The sequence below is a fragment of the Equus asinus genome, chromosome 29, assembly GCF_041296235.1.
Source record: "Equus asinus isolate D_3611 breed Donkey chromosome 29, EquAss-T2T_v2, whole genome shotgun sequence".
Lineage (NCBI taxonomy): Eukaryota > Metazoa > Chordata > Mammalia > Perissodactyla > Equidae > Equus > Equus asinus.
The window spans coordinates 45,433,125-45,454,003 of record NC_091818.1 but is presented as its reverse complement, the minus strand read 5'-3'; the positions used below and the strand labels follow the sequence as shown (position 1 = coordinate 45,454,003).

Genomic DNA, 20,879 nt, shown 5'->3' with positions numbered 1-20,879 from the left:
AAAATTGAACAGTGCCTAAATCTTTATTTTTCATAACCTACATTTTTTTTCAAATTAGACAGTTTTACACTGAATGACACAAAAGGAAACTTAAATTACCAATAGTTTACATGTAAGCTTGATTCCAGTCTTAATGAAAAGAATTAGAACAAAAACAAAAACCTTCAAGAAAGCTTCCACATTACACTTGCGTTGTGTGAATTGGCAGCTGTTGGCTCTCCTTCCGTCTTCGATTGTCTGCTGCTTTCTGGGTAAGAGGCCTTGAAGTACATGGACCCTAACTAGAGCACACTGACGGCTGGTACAAAGACAGGCATGCACCTTCCTCACCTGCCGCCCTTGCAGAAACTGAGCCAGTTTTTAAATGTAAACTGCAGCGGTCCTGACTAATGCAGCAACATAAAACATCTTTTGCCACCTGCTAATGACAACCAGTGATGTGATTACAGGAAGGGCTGATCAGAAACATCATGACACTAACTCTTAAAAAGGAACTATTCTACTTGAAATTCATGTCTAGTGAAAAAAGCCAGATTCTCATATTTCCAGATGACAAGCATCACCTCACAATTTTACAAGTTAAAATGTCATTTGTGATTGCTGCATCTGATTCTATACCTTGAGATACTGCTGGGGGAAAGGAAAGAGTTAAATTTTAAAAAATGTACGAAAGCCACACACTACTGGCTGCGTGTGATGGAGCCGCTGTCTGTGTGCCGTATCACAGCTTCCCGTTGTGAACTCCCATTCCTTTCTGTGAAGGGACATCTCAGAGCAATGTCAGAAAGGTCGTGTTGTAGACATTATAGAAGTATTTGGCATATTACCTTTGCTTAATTAAAAAGGATGCTATAAAAATCACATCAGAGCGAGGTTTCAACTCTCGATGCAACAGACTGGCTGCAGGAGCAGTAAACACAGCACACTGAGCCAGCAGGGACGCAGCAGATTCCACCCTGCGCCTCTCAGGCACCGCCTGCCACACGATTGGCTGCTACCTCAGGGGCCCACCGTCATGCTGTCTGCCAACAAAGAGCAGATCGCTACAGCTGGCTCTAGCACACACCTGCCTCCAGGGAAAGGATTTGTCATCATTGAGAACCAGTGTCTCAGCTCCACAGGGTTTGTGATTTGGGGGATGATGATGGCTGACAACATCCGCTCCCTCTTCCAGCAAAGACTGCGACATTAAGGAATTCCTAGGGCTTGGAGCATGCCCTTCCAACGCTGTATACAGTACTCATCAGTTTGGGTGTAAGAGGTCAGTTATTCCTGATGTTTTAGTCAGCAGTCTGACAACTACAAAGAAGTAAAGTCCCATTTTCCTTTTACCAGCATTTGCAAACTATTAGCACTGTGTGTATTTCTAGGTACTGAATGAAGGAGATGGTCAAATGCACCAGGGCGCCTTTCCCTCTGGCAGGGGAAATCATACTCAGCTATTCCAGATTTAAGCAGTAGATTATTTTTACTTTCCCTTGCAGACCCTGCAAGTGTCTGCTTTCAATATTATACTTCAAAACCCTTTCACATCAGCTATGATTAGTACATATTTACATACTTTTAAGAAGAGCATGAAGACATCTGAAGGCTTTAATAAGACTTTCCATTTCCCTTTTGCAGCAGCAAAGAGGCAGAATCAGTTCAACACACCGGCATAGGAGAAAAAGGAAAAAACCTCAACAAATTAAAATAATATTCAAACCACAACATTTAGTTTATCTACATCCAGCTCAATAGCAACATTTATAATATATCAATAATTTTTATCAGATTTTCTCTTTAGGGTACCTTTTTAATATGTTCTGATTATTTACAACTGTACAGGCAAAGCACACACTCCAAGTGCACATATTTAATACAGTATCGACTATCCGCATTTACAGGGCTTTCAACAATCTGAAAAAGGTCAACTGTTTAAGATCTTCAAGGTATATTACAAACAATGCTGCTAGTTCTCACACTACCGTATGCTTACTCAGTAAAACTAGCGCCAGCAGATCCCACGTAACTGAGTAACTCTGTACTCGACTCATGCCAACCCAGGGGCCGGTCTCCATCAACTCTATGCTGTCTTATACAAAAGTTAAGGCAAAGTCATTTTCAAGTTTAAATAAAATTCAAGTCTTTAAATATTGGATGGAAATAATTTTTTTAAAAAAATCCTCAGTCTTATTAAATAACATTTTGTGGAATAAACTGTATGGTTACATTTAGCAGGAAATAGTCTTATTTTAACGTCTGCTGCTTAGAATAATCAAAGAAAAAATTTAGGCATTTTAAAACAAAATAATTTGTATTTAACTTTATTATAAACTGCTAGCTTCAGTGCATGCGTGTTCTTCCGAGCCCAGCACACCCAGGAGGGCTCAATGAGACCCTCGTCTTGGAGGTAAAGAGAGCGGGAGTTTTCATCCTCCACCACCAAAGGGGCACCACAAATACCATTCTCTCACAGTTATGCAACGTCTCGGTCTGCGTGCCGATTCAGAGGTACGGGAAGGTGCCCACGGGAGCTGACTAACATGGGGGAGACGCAGGAGCCACCGTGGCTCCACATCCTCCCTGCTAGCTCGTGGGAGCAAGACAACATCAGGGTACAACTTTGCGATAACATGTCAGTGGGCAGCAAAGTTTATGTTTTCATTTAATTCTATTCACACTGTGCTTTGAATTTATCTTACATAATAGCCACTTGAGACTGGAGTGAGAAGCTGGTTACTGCTTGCAGTACATCAAACTTGAGGTTTCAAGGCTCTCTTGGGCGCTCTCTGCAGGCTCATTTTGCCCCATGGATCAAAAACGGGCTATACTCTTTAAAAAAAAAATGCTAGAATCACTTGTTAGGATTCTGAATGAAAGTATAACTCCCAGGCCAGGGTGTGACTCGATCTGACCCTATGCCTTCTCCAGGCTCCACTTACAGCGTCGCCTCATGCCCTCAATCCCACTGTCCTCAGCTTCACCTGTCGGTATGGACATCTTAGAGATATGCACTTGCTAACCAGTTATTTTAAAAAACGAAGTAGCATAGTTCCGCTTAATTTAGAAAAACTCACTATATATAGCTTGCATTCATAGCCACATGGAGGCTTAATAAAAAATATCAATTTGTTAGGATAAATGCATTTTCTATCCTGAAAAAAATCAGACTTATGCATCACCTCCAGTTAAGCACCAACCTAAAATAAGGTTTATATTAATTAAATCCTGAAAAATAGATTTTTTTCAAGAGGGGGAAAATCCGACTCATAGAAGAAAAATAACTTGCAGGCATCTCATGGCCTCCTCTCCACTGCAAGCTCCTAACCAGCGGCTCATTCTCGGTCCCGAGTGGGACAGTGCTTAGTTGTGGCGACCTCAACTCCTCGCAGCCCTCCCAGCCCTCGGCGTTCACTGGGGGGACTTGGGAGGGGTGCTCTGTTCTCTGTGTGGACGCTTCCCTGTGGCCGGTGGCGAAGGCCGGCGGCCCGGCGGCCTCCTCTGGTCTTTGGGTGGTCCCGGGTTGGACTTGGGGGTAGGGGGCTCTCTCTCAGGGAGCTTCTTTTCTTCCTTCCCACAACCGACAGTGTTTGGCTTTTGTTCTTTTTGGGGTTGCAACGGGGACACCGGAGGCTCTCTACTCGTCCTCTGACAAATCTCCGCGTAGCTGGGTTTTCGCAATTCCTGGGAAACAGACATAACTCTGGGATGACATGCATAAAATGACGTCTCCAGTGACAACATGTGAAAATAAAGTTCACTTAAGGTAAAAGTAAACAAGTTCTCAACCGTAACCAGATCTCCACATTCAGAGTATTCTGACTTTTAAAAAGGTCATAAGTTTCAACAAAATTTTGTTTCCCTTGCAGTACAACTTTCCTTCCAAGATACTCTAGAAATATCTTGTAAAAAAAGGCTGCAACTAGAGGTGGTATTGATATGTAAAGTGCTGACTGAACTCTTCCCAACGTTTGACCTTTACGGATTGCTGAGCCTCATGGAAGCCTGGAAGGAGGCCTAAGAACACCAGAAATCCCCAGAAAAGGCAACATCTGCTTTCTCTGCCCTTGCTTCCTTCCACACACACTGCCACTCAGCACAGCCCAGGTTTCCTGGAATGCTAGAGAAAGGCACAGCCCATCACTTAAGGTGAACTTCAAAAATTATCTTTGAAAAATTTTTGGGCACATCTGAAAACTACAGAGGGCTGGAGATGGGGGTTCAGGAAAGGTGAAGACAGAGTTAAAAACTTAAAAAAAAATTAATAGGGTTTTTGGGTACGTAAAAGCATGAAGATTAAATGACCGAAGAAAACAGAATAGTAAAAACTACTTCACCTGCATAAGCCATTTGCTAACTTAAAAATAATTTTTTAACCTAAAAAAATGTTTTTCTTTAAAGGGTCAACCTGGTGGACAGTAAAGGTTTAACTCCCAAACGAAACGACAAAGCTCACGGAGATCAAACTGAGGAGAACACAAATCAGAATAGAGAGGTGGACTGGCCCCTGAGGGAAGGAGAGGAGAGGGCTGGAGTAGTGCGCAGGCCCACGCGGGGAGGGAGCGGCCCCACAGGAGCGGGAGGGCAGGGCTGTGCCTGTCTGTCCTCAGTGTCTGCTACTGACAGCACACGCTACACGACCACAAGTCCTACAGAGAACAGGAGCTGGCATCTTCTGACTACTCAAAAAGAGAACTGTGCTCTAGTGGCACTGAAATAAAGACACCATGGCTGTGTAACGAGAAATAACCAGGCAGTAAGGTGAAAATGAATAGCAAAGATCCAAGGTATTCTGTACAGAAAGCACAACAGCACACACACAAGTAAAAACCCATCAAATTTGATTTTACTGAGAATAAGCTGATGCAGAGAAGGAGCTCTGTCTTTCTCCCACACGGAGAGCCTCCATGGGGTGGCGGGAGGTGGTTGGGGCACGTACCGTGGCAGCGCCGTTCACCTGCACCGATTTACTTGCAGTTGTAGTCAGGGTAGAAGGAAGTCTGTCCATACTTGGGGTTTCCCTCTGCTTCTCGACCACCTTGGGATCCCTGTAAAAATGCCACCCAATATTTGAATCTCCTGCACACTGGGGAGCAATTTCAATCAGTCAACATGGAAGTGTGACAGAAGGCAGCTACTTACTCGGGTAGGTGGGTGGGGGAAGGGGAGCGCGCACAGGCTGCCGACACAGTGCAGGGGGCTGGCACTGAGGGCTCTCGGGGGGTCACTGTGGGAGGAGTGTTCGTGCTTGCATCCGCATTGAGGCTCTGAAAATCATTAGAATAATAGTTACATTTGTGTAGAGAAGCATTTGTCAGATCTTTGTCATAATCATCTTAAATACACCAATGATGGCAACAATCTGATGGCTTCCCATCTTCCTCCTGGGGGTGGAGGGGCGGCTGTGCCGGGTGCTGACTGAGTGGACCCTGCAGAGGAGAGCAGAGCTGGCAAACACTGGCTGCACAAGGAAACCACCCCAAGTCTGTCCTGCCTACAGAGCCCTCACCCGTCTTCCCTGATATCTCAGGCCCTTTCTTCCGTGCTTCTATCATAATTAGCAACAAATTTGTTTTCTTAATTGAATACGCATCAAAAACATCTTATCCATCTGATATTCCAGCGCCTAGTACAGCCTGGCATATAACACCCAAATATCTGTTAAATGTAGAGCTCCTAACACAATTCAATGACTCAGTCTTATAACTAAAATCAAAAAGATCAACGCCTCCATACTGACATAAATTTGAATGCCTTGAGGTGGGCAGGAGGTGCTGACAGCAGTTCTCACCTGAATTCCCCAGAAACCCTAGAAGCAGGTGTGTTAACTCTCCCAGTTTAACAGGCGAGGAAAGTGAGGCTGAGAATGTTTATTTGTCCACAGCAATGAGGCAAAGACCTGACTAACACTAGATGTTCTTACTCAGGCTGGTGACCCTGATGTGCAGAGATAGCTCACATATGCACAGTCTTCTTCATGTTGTGTAACTAACAAAAAAGGCAGGAGAGCAAATAAATAATTGGAAGTGTGATTAAGCGCAAAAAGACATTGTCTTAAAATTGTACTTTTCAAAGCAGGTAAGTTCAGAAATGAACTGAAACGAGAGCTTCTGGAGGGAGCGAGATGGATGGAATGGCACTACGTCTACACCTGTCCTCAACGGGGGTGACCAGAGACAAGAGGCCCTCCGTGAGAACCACGATCTTTCAAGATTTCATGCTCAAGGTTGGTGGGAATGGAAAATATCTTTTTGTAAAAGCTCATTTAATCCAGGATGTTGGGTCCTGACATGCTGGAACGTAGACCACAGCTGCATTGTGTGGGAGGATAAGGAGGACTAAACCCCTGGCTTTATAAATCTCAGTGTGAGCCCTGGCCTGGTGCCTGAGGGCTTCATGGTGCTCTCTGAGAGTAGACGGTCTGGCCGCAGCTGCAGTGCGTGCCTTTCCAATCCAGAGGTGAGAGGATTCTGATCCCTGAGACCTGAGGGTAGCGGGCAGGGTGGTGGTGGATTTCCAGTGGAAAAAGACAAAGGGCGACTGTGGTGTGCAGCCACGCTGAGAACTCGCCCGGGGACACATTCTCCCCGCCTCAGCTCAACATGGCATTGCAGGGCACCTCTGCCTGGCTAAGAACCGACAGAGCCATCAACAGCACTCCTGGCAGCAGGACAAATCCCTCCTTAACTCGTCAACTACAGCAGAACCCAGAAGGAGCGCTGGAACTCACACCCTCTGGCTTCTGTAGCTCAAGCTGATTCTTGGGATTGTCATCACTGCAGAAGAGTGAAAACAACTCATTTAGCAGCCTACAGAATTCACCCAAAACCACTAGTATTAGAGTAAAGTTATTCCGGGCTCCTTGTTATTCATGTAGGTTACCAAAAACTGTATTACTTCTGGTACAATCCAGATTTCTCTGTTTTATTCTGCTGACTTGTAAAATAATGGCAAGTCCTGAATAACAACAATATAAGTGCAATCTGAGTTTCCAGGGTGAGAGAAAGCATCTGTATAGCATGCCACAGCACTGGTTTCCACCTCTTACCCTGGCAGACAGGCAACTAAGTGGGTCCAGTCCTGGGTTCAACTCTGACCCATCCACTCAAAATCTGTGTGACCTGTGCAAATCACTTAACCTCTCTGAACCTCTTCTGAGTATGAAGAATATTATATATGTAAAGAGCTCAGCAAGGTGCCAGGCACGAATCAGCACTCAGCAAACGTCAGTGACTGTTAGGCCTGTGATACGTATCTTACCCTTTCTTTTGATGATCCTATTAGCAAGCTAGACAAGTCCTCTGTCTTCAAGTGGCCTGCTGCCCCAGGCAGTGGGGGGAAGTTGGACAGCCCTAATTCGAAGCTTGGAGACGGAGGCTTTGGTGGCGTTGGAGACTGAGTTTGACTCCTCTGAAAGAGAAGAACACCCATAAAGTTGCCCAAGTGTAGACACACAGTGCAGAACTAAAAAATACAGCAGAAGGCTAAGGCCAAGAACCTGCTCTCCAGCCTTCTCATTTCTGCATCCATCTGAAAAGGCAGACAGATGTTCCAAACATACAAACACTTCATCTCCTTCATCAGAAGAAGAGCTGTAAAGGTGAGACCTCAGGCTGCTGCCAGCCATGATCCAGCACACTGCAATGGAGCTGCTTCTCTACGACCACAAGACCCTGCAGCCCCTGGACCACCATCAGCCGACAAAGGCCTGGTAGGACCCAAGTGTGCAGCTGATAGCAGCAAAGTGACAGCCACAGACAGGGGAGATGCTGTAAAGTCACTCAACCCCACTGCTCACAAATCAGAAGAGCCCGAGTCCAGACATTAACTAACTCAGTCATCTCCAGACAAGTTTCATGTTATCACAGAACAGCTTGTAATCTAAGTCATGGAGGAGACAGTAAGAGAAAAAAGTGCCACTCTCTCAACTCTACACCTTATGTAAGAAATTTACAAAGATTTCCATTAAAAAAATGGTTTAACAAAAAAAGAGTCTTTAAGTTATCTGAAAATTAACTTACTGAAACCCTTTATATGTTTAAATCACTATGTAGAAACATGGTATTTGATAAGACATTCCCTGACTTCAGGTAGACTCAGCATAATATCTGAGTGTACTTTATAAACCCAAGATCTAGGGCGAAAGGCAGTGATACGTGTTTTATCGAAAAACTATCAACTTGCTTTAATAAGCTAGAAGTCATTTTATAAGTATCCAGTTCTTGGCTGAAGGAGTCAGGAACAGGAGGGGGAAGTGAATTTGTGTTCAGGTGGAATACAGGTATTTCTGGGAGAGGGGTGGGCTACTCTGACTAGAAGCAATGCCCTCACGGGGCTCATAACTTGAAAGGGCCAACATTTCCCAGAAACTTATTTCCCTACAGAAGTGGAATGCAGAGAAAATCTGTCAGAACTCAAGTGAGAGCAGGTTAAAGGTAAAAATGGACCCAAGCTGGCAAATTCCACATCTCTTCTGGGCATCCCCACCTGTTTCTCTCTTTATTAGGGTGTAGGTGCCGGAGTTCAGCCTCATTTTGCTCAGTTAGGTGCCCTCAGAACTAAGCCTGCACTTGTTAACCACTTGGCCGTGGGACACTCCCTATAATTCAGCGCAGCTCTAGGTTATGCAGACACCATAATCTCAAAGCAATTTTTAGACGCTTTATTTTAAACACCTGCATGTTTCTGAGGGAAACCCAGGTTTCCAGATGATAAGCATTTCTAGGGAGAAAGACTTACTAAAAAGTCACTAAATCTCGACCTTTAGGAACAAAAGAGGCAGGCAGTAGCTGCCCAGACACAGCAGTCACAAAATGGCAAGCCGACAGCTTTAGGTGGCATGCAACCCATCCCTGGTCCTACGGGCTTCAGCCAACTGCCCATACGTTTATTGCCCATCTCTAGGCTGAAGTCATTAGAGGAGCCTAGTGTGGTAACAGCTGTGGTCTCTTTAATACATATACCTGCATCATGTGCCTGGGCTTCTAGGTGGCTCCCAGGTATGAACACATGAATTAGGGACACAAAATGAATCAAGATGGTAGCAGGAAAAAATTTCACTTTTGAAGGTGATGTAGTGACCAATGGGAATAACTTGTGTAAGGTAAGTAATATCTGAAGAGATATTCAAATGCTAGTCTTGTTAGTCCAAATGTTACAGGAATTCATTAATTCCAACTAGGATCAACTGATGTAAACTGCCTTACCAAAGGGTTCACCAAAAACTAGGCTAAAGTAACCAATAAGGCAGGATTATGCGTGTTTCTTTATGACTAACTTGTACTAAGTTCTAGACAAACAAACTTTCTCTTTTGTGATGAGAAAGCATATACCAATGGTTCAGGGACTGGACCAAGAACTTTCTCAAGGTCTTTGCCAGTCTTCTAAGTGGGGAATTCTCCATGTGCAAGTCCATGAAACATACTTTCTCCCTTCTGCGTCTTCACCAATCCTGGTAACTCTGCCAGGATGTTCTCCCACCACTTCATGTGGAAACGTACCATATGACCCCCATCAAAGCCTGTGGAAGCATTATGCATAGGAGGAACTGTTTAATCAACCCAAGCAGACGTGAGTACGCCCATGGACTTCCCACTCACATAAACCCATCACTTAATTTTGCATTTGTCCTAAGCATAGGCTACAGCAGAACGCAATAATGCTTTCTACATTGTGGGTACAAAGTAAATCATTTTGAACGAAAAATATTAATGAACTAATTCCTACATGAGTCCAGTTATTTTATGGTGTATGGTTACCCACCCAGAAAGAACTCTGGACACCTGTAGAGAGACTAGAGTCTGTGTGTATGTTCTTGGCAGCATCATTTGCACAGCGCGTGCACACATAGGTACTATGCAGTAACACTCAGGCAACTAGCCACCACCTTCCCCTCTTCAGAGCATCTAAAATGTTGGTTATTACCTAATGGATATCATGTTAAAAGAAAATGTCTTTTGAAAAGCTCCTTCTCACATCTTAACCTTTACTGATTTGATTAAATCCCATGTTTCTTTAGTATAAACTAGATTGAAATGTCTTGCAAAAATGACATCGGCTTGATGTACTCACTGTAAACTTTTCCTCCCTTTTCTTCCGGTAACCAAAGGAATTTTTCCTAGAGGAGAGGAAAGCAAAAGACCATTAATTTTTTCCACTCAGAACATTTTCTCAAGTATATGGATGTGCAGACATACTTGTCTTTATTACTTTATACTCTTTTGAAGATGATTTTCGATTCTAAAATCTCAACCTTAAGAAGTACAAGCAGAGTTAGCCCTGATGGCCTAGTGATTAAAGTTCAGTGCACTCCACTTCAGCAGCCTGGGTTTGGTTCCTGGGTGCGGAATGACACCACTTGTCTGTCAGTAGCCATGCTGTGGCAGTGGCTCACATAGAAGAACTAGAAGCACTTACAACTAGAATATACAACAATGCACTGAGGCTTTGGGAAAGGGGAAAAAAAAGAGAGAGAGGAAGATTGGCAACAGATGTTAGCTTAGGGCGAAAATCTTCCCCACCAAAAACAGAAAAAAAGAGGAAGTACAAGCAAAACACAAAAATTTTATAATAAAGGACTAAAACTGATATCTAAATACATAAATAAAATAAAAACATTTATTAAAAGAATTATCCTAGTGGCTATTTAGAATTTATCACATAAATATTTGAATATCCATTCTGTCGGAATGACAAGATGTATAAAATCTGATAGTGAACTATAAAGGTCAACTGTTAAAGAATGGTAATGAAAATTTATTGACCACTGACCAGGGGAGAGCTCTGGACCTGGGTTACAGATGGCTGAACAGCATGCCGACCGCCTTGGCATCACACCCCAATAAGGAGCATTCCCAAGAGCCAGTGTGCAAGGGGATCTTCCCAGAGAGCAGAACTTCAAGCAACATATTTGCTGTCCACCATGTCTGGACACAGAAACGGCTGAAAGCACAGATTTACACTAGTTCTCAAGCAGGGGCGCTAAAGACCTGGCTAGACGAGAGACTCATGAAGACAAGAACTCAAAGTCTGACAATAAAGAGACCTTGGGAGGAGACTTAAGGAAGGGACATTGTGAAGACATCTGTGTTGGAGCCATCCACTTTAGAAGAGATCCCCAACAAGTGGGTGACAAGTGGTGGTGTCCAGCCTCTTCCCTGTCAGCCCAGGTGCATAGTAGTTACACTCGGGCACCCCAATGCCAAGGCTAGCCTGCTTACCACTACTGACGGTGCCCAGCCTGGCCCAGGGGGCCAGTCCTTCTCTATCCTGGAGGAGGCAGAAGCTCTGCGTGCCACTGGTCTGTTGGCACCTGTCAGTGGACCCTAAGGAGACGCTGTCTTCACCCCATGGTGCCCATGCAATGCTGTTGAGACCCATCCCACAGCATGAGTGGCGTGTGCCCCACTCCAGGGAGCAGTTTCACCGAGGAAGACTCAGATGCAAGGCTGAGGGGCCGGCAACAGCTTCAAAGGACGGTCCTAACTCAAGAGATGCAGCATATGCTTTGCATGTGACCACACCAGCAAACACGGCCCCGGCACCAAACAACAGAATACTCAATATTCCACCAGTATGATTTCTGGTTCCTGTGCCCACCACTTCGAATTTTGGTGGTCTGGCTTAGTTCCCCAAAATGGAATGCTCCCATCAGGTGACATAACAGAGATAGCCGTCTGCTCAACTGGGGTTCTTCCTGACACTGAACCTGGCTAGGTGGCTGCCCTGTGAGCTGCTGTTACATGGCAGGTAAGAGAGCCATGTGTAGTCCAGGGGATTTCCTGCGGTGCCTTGGACGGCTCCTTACTGCCCAAGAGACAAAGTTACTGGAAAACGAAACAAAAACCAGAAAAATAGGCGTCCTGGCGGGTAGCATGGCCACTGTGGCTCAGGTCCTTCAGGAGAGAAGGCGGGCATCACCCTTCAGCTGAAGAGCCCTGGGCACCTGATGACTTGTCTGGAGACAAAAGGCACAAGGAACAGAGGAAGGAGCCAGGTGACAGTATTGACCAGGGCTCCCCTGACACACTGTTCCTTGCAGCTGGTGTAGACCGGTGCGTAGGCTGAGCTCTCTCCAGTCTCACTGGTGCTGGTCACAGTCCTCAGGTGCACACTGTTGAGGTGGGAGTCTCTACTGGTTGCGCAAAAGCATAAAGTCGTTACTGCTGTTTGGAATTTCGAATGCTGTGGGAGGACTGCATGTGACTACATGGTCAGAGGCGGGCATGCTGGCTGACTAAATGCTCCTCAGCACATCTGCCTTCACCCTCCTCTGTGACACCGGGTGGTGTTCTGCAGGACTCGTCTTCCCACTGCCAGGACACTCCTTGTCCAGTGTTTCCCAACAGGGAGTGCCACAGGAGGAGGGTCTAGGAACTTGTCTTCCTGGTGGTGCTTCTTCTGCACTGTCCCTCAACCAGCACCATCTAGCATGGTGGCACGGCCCTTCCTTAGGGTCTGGCCTCAGCTCCGCAGACCCTGCTCCAAGCCTCTTTGTCTAAAAACCCCAAACTTGCCTACTGTCTCCCAGCCCCACGAATGGCAGCTGCCTCCTGAAGTCACTTCCTCTGTATTTCCTCGGTGTGCCCCTTTGCCTTTCAGCCCTCCAATACCAGTCAAACCAACTTTCTATCAAATTTCCTGACGATGTGCAGTCCTGCACCAGTTCTCCTGCAGCCTGCTGCCTTCAGTCACTCTAAGTCCATCCTACAACCCTACCAAGGCTGACCATGTGGATTTAACCACCACAAATGTGATGGACCTCTGGGCTCCTCACACTCCCAAACTGCACTGGAAACACATCGTGCCAGGAAGGCAGAGGAACCAACATTATTGGAGCTTCTGCATGTCAGACACTGTGCTGGACATTCAGTATAGAACACAGAAATATTTTCATCTTAAGTTTTCAAAGTAGGTTAAAAAAAAAAAAAAAAGCTTAGGTAGTTGAGCACTACCTAGTTAATTATCAGAGGAGATTTCCTTCCTGACAGCCCGTACTGAACTAATCACTGAGAGAACAAACTGATAAGCCAGCTTCCATCTGTCAACAGTGGACAAGATGTCACTGATTGGACGCTCACCCATCCATCTTTTGGATGATGACCCACCTCCATCTTTTCTAAGCCCACCTCTCTAGTGGAGGAATAAGTGGCAGAAGGCAGACAGCAAGCTGCAGCAAAGGAAAAGTGAGAAGGGGGCAGACACAGCCCACTGTCAGGATGCACGCTAACAACCCCGGGTAATGACCACAGATAATGTGGGATCAAGGATGGAAATGAGCTAACTCTCCCCTAAAGACGGCCAACAGGTACCACTTAACCATAACAGCACGTGTTTATAAACAAATTTAGTACAAATGGAATTTAAACTCTGGTCTGCCTGGCCACACAACTCATTGCCTGTCCACTGTGCGACACTGCTGGCTGGAAAAAGAGCAAGGCTGGGAACACGCGGGCCCTCTACCCAGGCAGCAGCGGGAGGGGATGCGAAGTGAGACCAGAGGCTCACAGAGCATGGAGTCTGCTATATGTCGAGCTCCAAATTCTCCACAAATGACGGTGACCTAACATGGTTCAACTCCATTTAGTGATCTGATTGAAGAATTTTATATTACAAAAAAAAAATAAAACTACTTAAGTCTCTGCTCTAAAACCAACTCTTCTGAGTAACTATATAAAACCTTTGATGGCTACAGCTTTCAATCTGATTTTCTGTGATGCATTTGAAAATAATGATTATAAAACACACCTAAATTAATGGAATAGTTTATAAGCACAAGTACCTGTCCAACAAAAATTCTGTGTAACTCACCTTCCTCTACCCAAACCAGGAAAGGACTCCAGACTGCTCTGTTCCACTCGCCCAGTTCCAATGTCTCTCTTAGCATAGGTGGGAGGGTTCTGTACCCGTGTTCTAGGTTGGCCTGTCGGCCTCGTTTGTGGGCTCCGGACACCGTTGAGTAGCCGATCCGCAGTGAAGTTAAATATCGAAGGACTTTCTAACAGCCCGGGTCCCCTCTCTGCACTGGGAATGGCATGGCGTAGATGAGACTTACTAGGATTCCTATAAATAAAGTGTTCGTACATGCTCAGTTAAAAACGATCATAGTGTTACAGAACGAGCATGCCGATATAGGAATGTCTAAGCTAAAATTTGCTTTCTATTTAGAAAAAATATAAAAATGTTATTTAGAACAGTTACCACATAATATGTCTGATAATGCAAATCTATAAATAAAGTATCAGTGTTCTGTTAGCTACAGTCCAGGCCCAAGTTAAAAGCAGGCACGCAGAGATGCAGGCTGCCCTATGCCTTTGTCTGCAGAGAAGCCATCCTTTATGTAGGCACTACGGTATGCATTTTAGGGTTTAAATCTCACAGAATGTAATTCTACACTGCAAGTAGCTTTATCCCTGGTGAACATTACTAGGACCAAATATATCAGGAGTGAGCGTCAGAAACAGCCTCTCTAGTTAGTAAGTGTGACTCGTGCATATGGTGAGGATTACCAAGGTTTAACACATTCTATTTTCCTTTGCTTTTAAAGTATACAACATAGCAGCAACCTCTTATTACCACCCCTGGAAAAACAACTGCATTTTAATCACTCACAGAACTTGCCTGCTTCTCGGAGGATACTGTCTGAGTGAAGTCAGAGGAGATGCTGCGGGTTTGAAGGTTGGAGACGTAAACCCATTTATAAATCCAGTACTTGGAAATGGAGTTACCTAGATTCATTAAAAACAAGCAAGTCAACAAGGCATGAACAGACTCTGAGTTGGTTAACACTGCATCTTGTGGTAACCTGGGTCGTTTCCTGACATGTCAAGGAGGCTATGTTCCATGTCAGACTTCCAACATTCGCAGGTCAAGAAGAGCACTGTGTAAGATTATTGCTAGTAGCCAATATTTCTTGAGCCAGGCTGAGGCTAAGACCTTTTTCTGGGCTGTCTCAGTTGATCCTCATGATGACCCAACAAAGAAGCCAATTTATGCAAGTGGAAACTGACAGGAGAGGAAAGCACCTGCTTAAGACCCCACAGGTCCAAGTACAGGCTCGTGACTTGCACGCTCACCTGAGTCCAAATGCTCAACTGAATGGTACAAGTAACACCACCTCCAAGACTGGCAAAAAGTCAGCCATTCTTCTTTATTCCTAATGACTTTAGTGAAATTCATCAGAGTTCCCAATTTTAGGAACATTTATATATCTATTTCACAATCACAGCCTTTGAGAGTGCCATTTTTAGTCTTCACCTTCATGCAAGTCTTGCTTTGAGCATCAGGATATTTTCAGATCATTAATAATTATCCCTCAAGTCACAATTTAAAGTGATACATTTAAAGTGATACAATGACATATAATTCAGAAGAGAATTAAAAAGGGCCACAGTACCCTTATAAAAGATACAATCTAAAAAGTTAAAAAGATTAAGTACAGAATTTTAAGTATCAGCCAACTATTTTAAACATCTAGACACATAAAAAACCCCAGAAAACTTAAGTGTTGAAACACAGTTCTTTTTTAAAAAGATGAAAAGAATGTTCACTCCAGCTCTCTGGATTCCGGACCTGTGGTTTCAAACACTTTCTGTGTAAATGACATTTCTCGATGGGTTCAAAGGTATTTAACTACTCGGTGTCCTCCAGTCCCCACCTTAAATTATCACTAAATTGAAAAATAGATTTAGGTCCTTCCTTGTTTGGGGGGAAAAAAAGGGAGAGGATAGAAGCAAGCAATTCCTTTTAACTGGAGCTCACTGGAAGCTATAATAGAAGAAGGATGTTAGAGACGGCCTAGGACCAAAATAAAATTGTTCCCTGTTTTAAAAAAAATAAAATTAAAGCAATAAAAGGGAAACGCTGGGGGAGAAAGATGTACCTCAAGCTCTGTTGGAGCGGTGAGCACACTACTGGAGAAGAGTCTGCAGCAGACTCTTGAGAAATGCATCAACCAGAACCAGAGCTGGAAGACTGTCTATCATGGTAAGACCAGTCATTTCACGGATGCACGTCTACACACAGAGCTCTGGTATCTGAGTCACTCTGCTCAAGAATTTAAAAGTAAACTGGCTACTAACACGATAATGTAACACAACTTGCTGACAATTAACAAGCATCAGGTGTTCACTTCTGCTCAGAACAACACAGTGTGTTTGAGAGCAAGCACAAGGGCCTCACAGCCCCAAACCAGGGTCAAAGGAACCTTTCTAAACAGCCAGACGACTGACGCAGGAGCCCAAAGGACCCCATCTGGGAGAGGAACAGATATGATTAGAGAAACAGAAAAGCAACTTAATTCAAGAAGAACCAAATAGCACAGGCATAGTGGTCACCCTCCTCTGGATAAATTATTCAACCCAAGAGTTTAACGTTCTCTCTTGATATACTAACTATACGGCTACAGGTACACTTTTACAGAATGTAGTATTTCAAAAAAGTAGTAGATTTTCTTCCCATTATGATTCACTCGAAAGAAAGAGAAACAATCGTGAATGTCAGCACTTGTCTGCTAGCTGTCTTTCACTTTTGAGGAGCTCTGCACCCCTCAGGATCTCCTGACTCATCTTTCTTTCCTGGCTGTCCTTCTCACGTCCCTCAAGCACCAGAGGTGAGTTCACAAGCCTCAGCCCACATTTAAGAACCTGGACAGTCTGGCCCTCAGAGAACTCACCAGCCTCCTCTCCACAAAGTCACCCCAAGGACCTCTGCCATGCCGCCTTCTTGCAGGCAGCTTCCTTCTCTCCCACCCCTTCTAATAAGCTCCACTTAGACAACAACGTGATCCCTGGTAAACGCCTAATGGTACTGTGCTTATGTCCTATTTATGTGATGACTGCCTGCTTGACACACTAGTCTTTTCCAGACTGTGTGTTCTCTCATGGATGCCCATCTTTACACTCCAGTGGATAACAGGCACAGCCATCCCAGCGCTCCTTCTCTCAAGCCACCCTTCTTGTTACCACCCTCTTTCCACCCTTCAGGGGTGAGAGAGCCTCAGGTGATATCCTCACATGACGAGGCTCGACTCACGGCATCTCCCTCACTCCCCACGATGACCAGAGCACTGCACAGGGGAGATCAGTCCAACTTTCCCTGACGTGGTCCGCAGCCATATCCTCAGATTTGTTAACCTGATTCCTGCTTTCTGACCACAGTCCCCGCCATGGTCTCTCCTACCACCTCTGGTTCCAGATACACCTGCTTTGCAGCCTCAAGCAAGGCTCCATCCATCAGCCCATCCCTATCCTCCCAGGTAGGAGCTGAATGACCTCAGATTAGCCCTGATTCTCACATCCCACTTCATCAACTCACGCCAAGTCCAAGCCAGGGCATCTCTTTAACATCTACAGCAGCATACCTGTTTCCAACCATAGGCCTTAAGACAGGCTGAAATCTGTAAAAATTAACCATGTCCATCAACTCTAGGGGTGGTGTAAAAAACAGAGCTTTTAAGAGCGTGTCTTCTACCTGTCTTCGACTGTTAAAAGCCTATTAAAACACCTCTTTCTCCTTAGGACCATCTCCCCTTGCACTTCCCTCTGCGCTCACAAGTACCCCAGCTATCCCAGAGTCGTAGCACATGTGGTGTTTTACTAGCTTAAGAAAGGAAATGCTAGACAGGAGGGGAGGTGAACTGGGCAAAGGACTGAGATGACACAACTTGAAGGTTTGTTAGTGTACATAGTGCTCCATATTTACCTCCCAGTTAAATTTAAAATCCACCACAGAAGGTGAAGGTCTGTTTTACTATGGCGAAGGGCACGCGTATCTGGTTCCCCCATGAGACGAAGACCCCCTCATCCTTCAAAGCACCTAGTGCAGCGTCCACAATGTAACTTGCTGCTACATGAGCTCCACGTAAAGACGAAACTCACCAGGGGTGGGTCGAGATAGCTGTGCGCTGCCGACCACGTCTGAGGGGCGATCAGGCTGTAGAGAGGGAACTGCTGCTGGGGGCCGTAGACCGGAGGTAAGTAAAAGGAGGCCGTGTATCGCTGCTGCGTGTAAAGGCTCATGTCCAGAGGTCTGAATCCGTTCTTTGGCAAAAATGTGTTTATAGCTATTGCCTTTGCTTTTATCCGTGCCTGTTTGAAAATATGTGAGTTTCTATTAGATACTTAAGAAAACTGATTTGCAAATAAAGCAAGTATAACCAATGGTCTTGCTTACCTTAATTGGTTTTCCTTGAAAAGTTTTCACTTCTTCTCGCAAATATTTGTAAGCCTGAGGGCAAAATCATCCAAAATACCATTGTGTTAATTTTATAAATAAGATGAACTGACAGTATCTCAAACAAGGAACTGTATAGTTAAAATATGGTGGACAGGACCTACAGCAGTGATCCTTAACCTTCTTTGGGTGACAGATTCCTCAAAAGAACCTGATAAGAGCTAACCTCTAACCAAAATTCTCCTAAACAGCATTTGTATACAATTTTATAAGCATTAATAGATACTATAAAAGCTCCCCATAGACCATAGGCTAAGGATCCTGACCTATGGGAAAACAAGGGCTACTGGGCTCCTAGCAATAACCTAAATTTGAAACTGGAATTACACAGTTTAGGAAAGGAAAAGATTATGATTGCAATATTCAAAAGTCATTATTTACGTAGCTCCTTATTCTTCTCCAAATTGTCCTACGAGACTCTGAAGGCTCTGAACCTCCTGACTCGGCCTCAGCACACTGCAGGCCACACTGGGGCAGAGGGCTTGCACCTGCTGCAGACACACGTCCTCCCCACCGCCGGGCTCCTCCTAGTCCCTCTCTTCCCTTCCATCCACTTAAAACCCATAGTTCAGATTTTTGTCTCTCTCTTCTGAACCCATAGCATTCACACTATTTAAGACTTAATCCTATACTGGGATTCCTTCACACATGCTAATGTTTCCCCCAAAGAAGATTCTTTCTTTAAGGGCAGGGAAACCATCCTAACTCCTGTGTCTCCTCATAGGGTTTCTCAGTGTCTTTTCAAGCATTTTGTAACACGATGATGCCTAGTGCAAGTTAAGGTTAAGTTCAAATTTCCCAAAACACTTTCCAAATATTAAAACCTTTCTCTGTCCAGATATAAGAACCGAACTCATTTTCCTAGGCTGCTTATCTTACATGGCCTCAGAAAATAATGTCACATACTTTTCACATTGCTACAGAAACTGTCTACACAAACACATCTATCTAAGTTTCTATAACTTGATTTCCTCTGCATTTTATATATTCAAACAACACTAAAATGCAATAGTAATTCAATGCCCAAATTTAGTCTCACTATGTACTAACTGTTAGGTATCGTGAACTCTGTACTTCATGGGGAATAATAGAAACAGCTTACCTGCTGTGCATCAGCTTCTGTTTCAAACGTAATAAACCAATTATCATTATAGGCAAATTCACAGTTTATAAATTTCGGTAAATTAGCTCCTTTAAATAGTGCTTCTACTTCCTACAGAAAAAGAGAAATTAATTAGAAATTAATTCTCCACTATGCCACCTTTTGTCGTCACCAAATAAAAATGATGCACACTCTTAAGGACAGATCCTTAGACAGAGTCCAACACACTGATGTCTAGCAAACCTCTTTCAAAACAGCTAAGGAGTTCAGTGTAGCTTCCAGATTTAGGATCCCACTGCCACCAGAGAAATAAGTCCACAAATTCCCTACTACCAAGAGACCACTAAGCTAAATTAATGTGAAAATATCATTTCATTTTACACAGTAGGCTGATAACTACACAATTTGGGGGGCGGGGAGGAAGGTAATTTAAGGAATTAAAAAATTAGCTGGACTTTTGCTTCTGGCCAAGGTAGACCAGATTTACCCTCCCACAAGAGACAATTAAAAACAAAAGACAAAATATATGAAATACCATTTTTAAGACAGTGGCCCTCACGTGTAGGACACAATCCCTGAGAGAGACACGGGAGGAGAGCCTGCGAACACCCAGTTCATGCCTGAAGTTTCCAGACTGCAGTGCCAGGAGAGTGAGCACAGGCCCAGCCCAACAACGCCAGAGCTCTCGGGGTCTCCCCAGGCTCAGTGTGCAGAAACAGCTTCCTGAAATGACTAGAGGGAACACCCCAGAGCTCACGGGACAGGGCTGTGTGTCTCCCCACCAGGCAGAGTGGAAAAGGTTCCTAATTCACAGCCCTCAGGCTGAGCACTCAAAGGACAGTGCCTCAGTGTGGGGAAGATGGGTCCAGCTGCAAAGGCAGCTCTACTGCACCTAACAAATGCTCCTTCAGTGATGATCAAATGGGCCCCAAGTCACTTAACTAAACCTCAAAACAAAGCTGAAGAATACTTATAGGAAGAAATACAAAACCATTCAGTATCCAATAAAGTAAAATCCAAAATGCTAGGCATCCATTCAAAATTCACCAGGCATGCAAAGAAATGGAAAAATATGACCTATAAGAGAAAAACCAATCAATCAAATGAGATTAAGAAATGATACAGACAATGGAATCAGTAGGCAAAGACATTAAAAGTTATTGGAAATATTCTATATTCAAAGAGGTAAAAGACTGAGCATGTTAAATAGAGACATGGAAGATTTTTAAAAAAAGAACCAAACTGAACTTCTGGAGATGAAAAATACAATGTCTGAGATGAAAAATACACTAAATAGGATTAACAGCTAGTTAGAGAGCTTCAGAAAAGGGAAAAGAAGAGAGAAGAGAAAAAATATTTGAGAAATAATGGATCAGGGATCTTTAAGTACAAGAAACTCGAAAGCTACAACAAGGTGCATTGCAATCAAACTGCTTAACAACAATGCCAGAATCTTCAAGGCAGCAATAAAAAGGGCAGACTGAGCCTCAGAAACAATGTGCACCGGGACAGAGTAGAACAATCGCTTTAAAATACAGAAAGAAAAAAATCCTGTCAATCCAGA

The 20,879-nt window shown here is 44.3% G+C and overlaps 1 protein-coding gene across 15 annotated transcripts in view; it reads right to left on the bottom strand.

Moving 5' to 3' along the window:
• Positions 1 to 4: 4 nt before the first annotated feature.
• The window catches only part of LARP4B (La ribonucleoprotein 4B), a 91,346-nt gene continuing 70,471 nt past the window's right edge, over positions 5 to 20,879 (bottom strand). For 4 of the 15 annotated variants that reach the window (XM_070500971.1, XM_044761884.2, XM_070500972.1 and 1 more), the window contains 9 exons: positions 19,316 to 19,426; positions 18,154 to 18,207; positions 17,859 to 18,068; positions 14,602 to 14,708; positions 10,054 to 10,099; positions 7,243 to 7,392; positions 5,125 to 5,249; positions 4,922 to 5,030; positions 5 to 3,666 (listed from right to left, as the gene is read on the bottom strand). In XM_070500971.1, the coding sequence (XP_070357072.1) occupies positions 3,394 to 3,666; positions 4,922 to 5,030; positions 5,125 to 5,249; positions 7,243 to 7,392; positions 10,054 to 10,099; positions 14,602 to 14,708; positions 17,859 to 18,068; positions 18,154 to 18,207; positions 19,316 to 19,426 (1,185 nt within the window). In that variant the 3' untranslated portion in view covers positions 5 to 3,393. Of the gene's footprint in view, positions 3,667 to 4,921; positions 5,031 to 5,124; positions 5,250 to 7,242; positions 7,393 to 10,053; positions 10,100 to 13,791; positions 14,044 to 14,592; positions 14,709 to 17,858; positions 18,069 to 18,153; positions 18,208 to 19,315; positions 19,427 to 20,879 lie in introns of all 15 variants that reach the window. The other 11 variants (XM_070500966.1, XM_044761883.2, XM_014856247.3 and 8 more) reach the window with 5 other exon arrangements.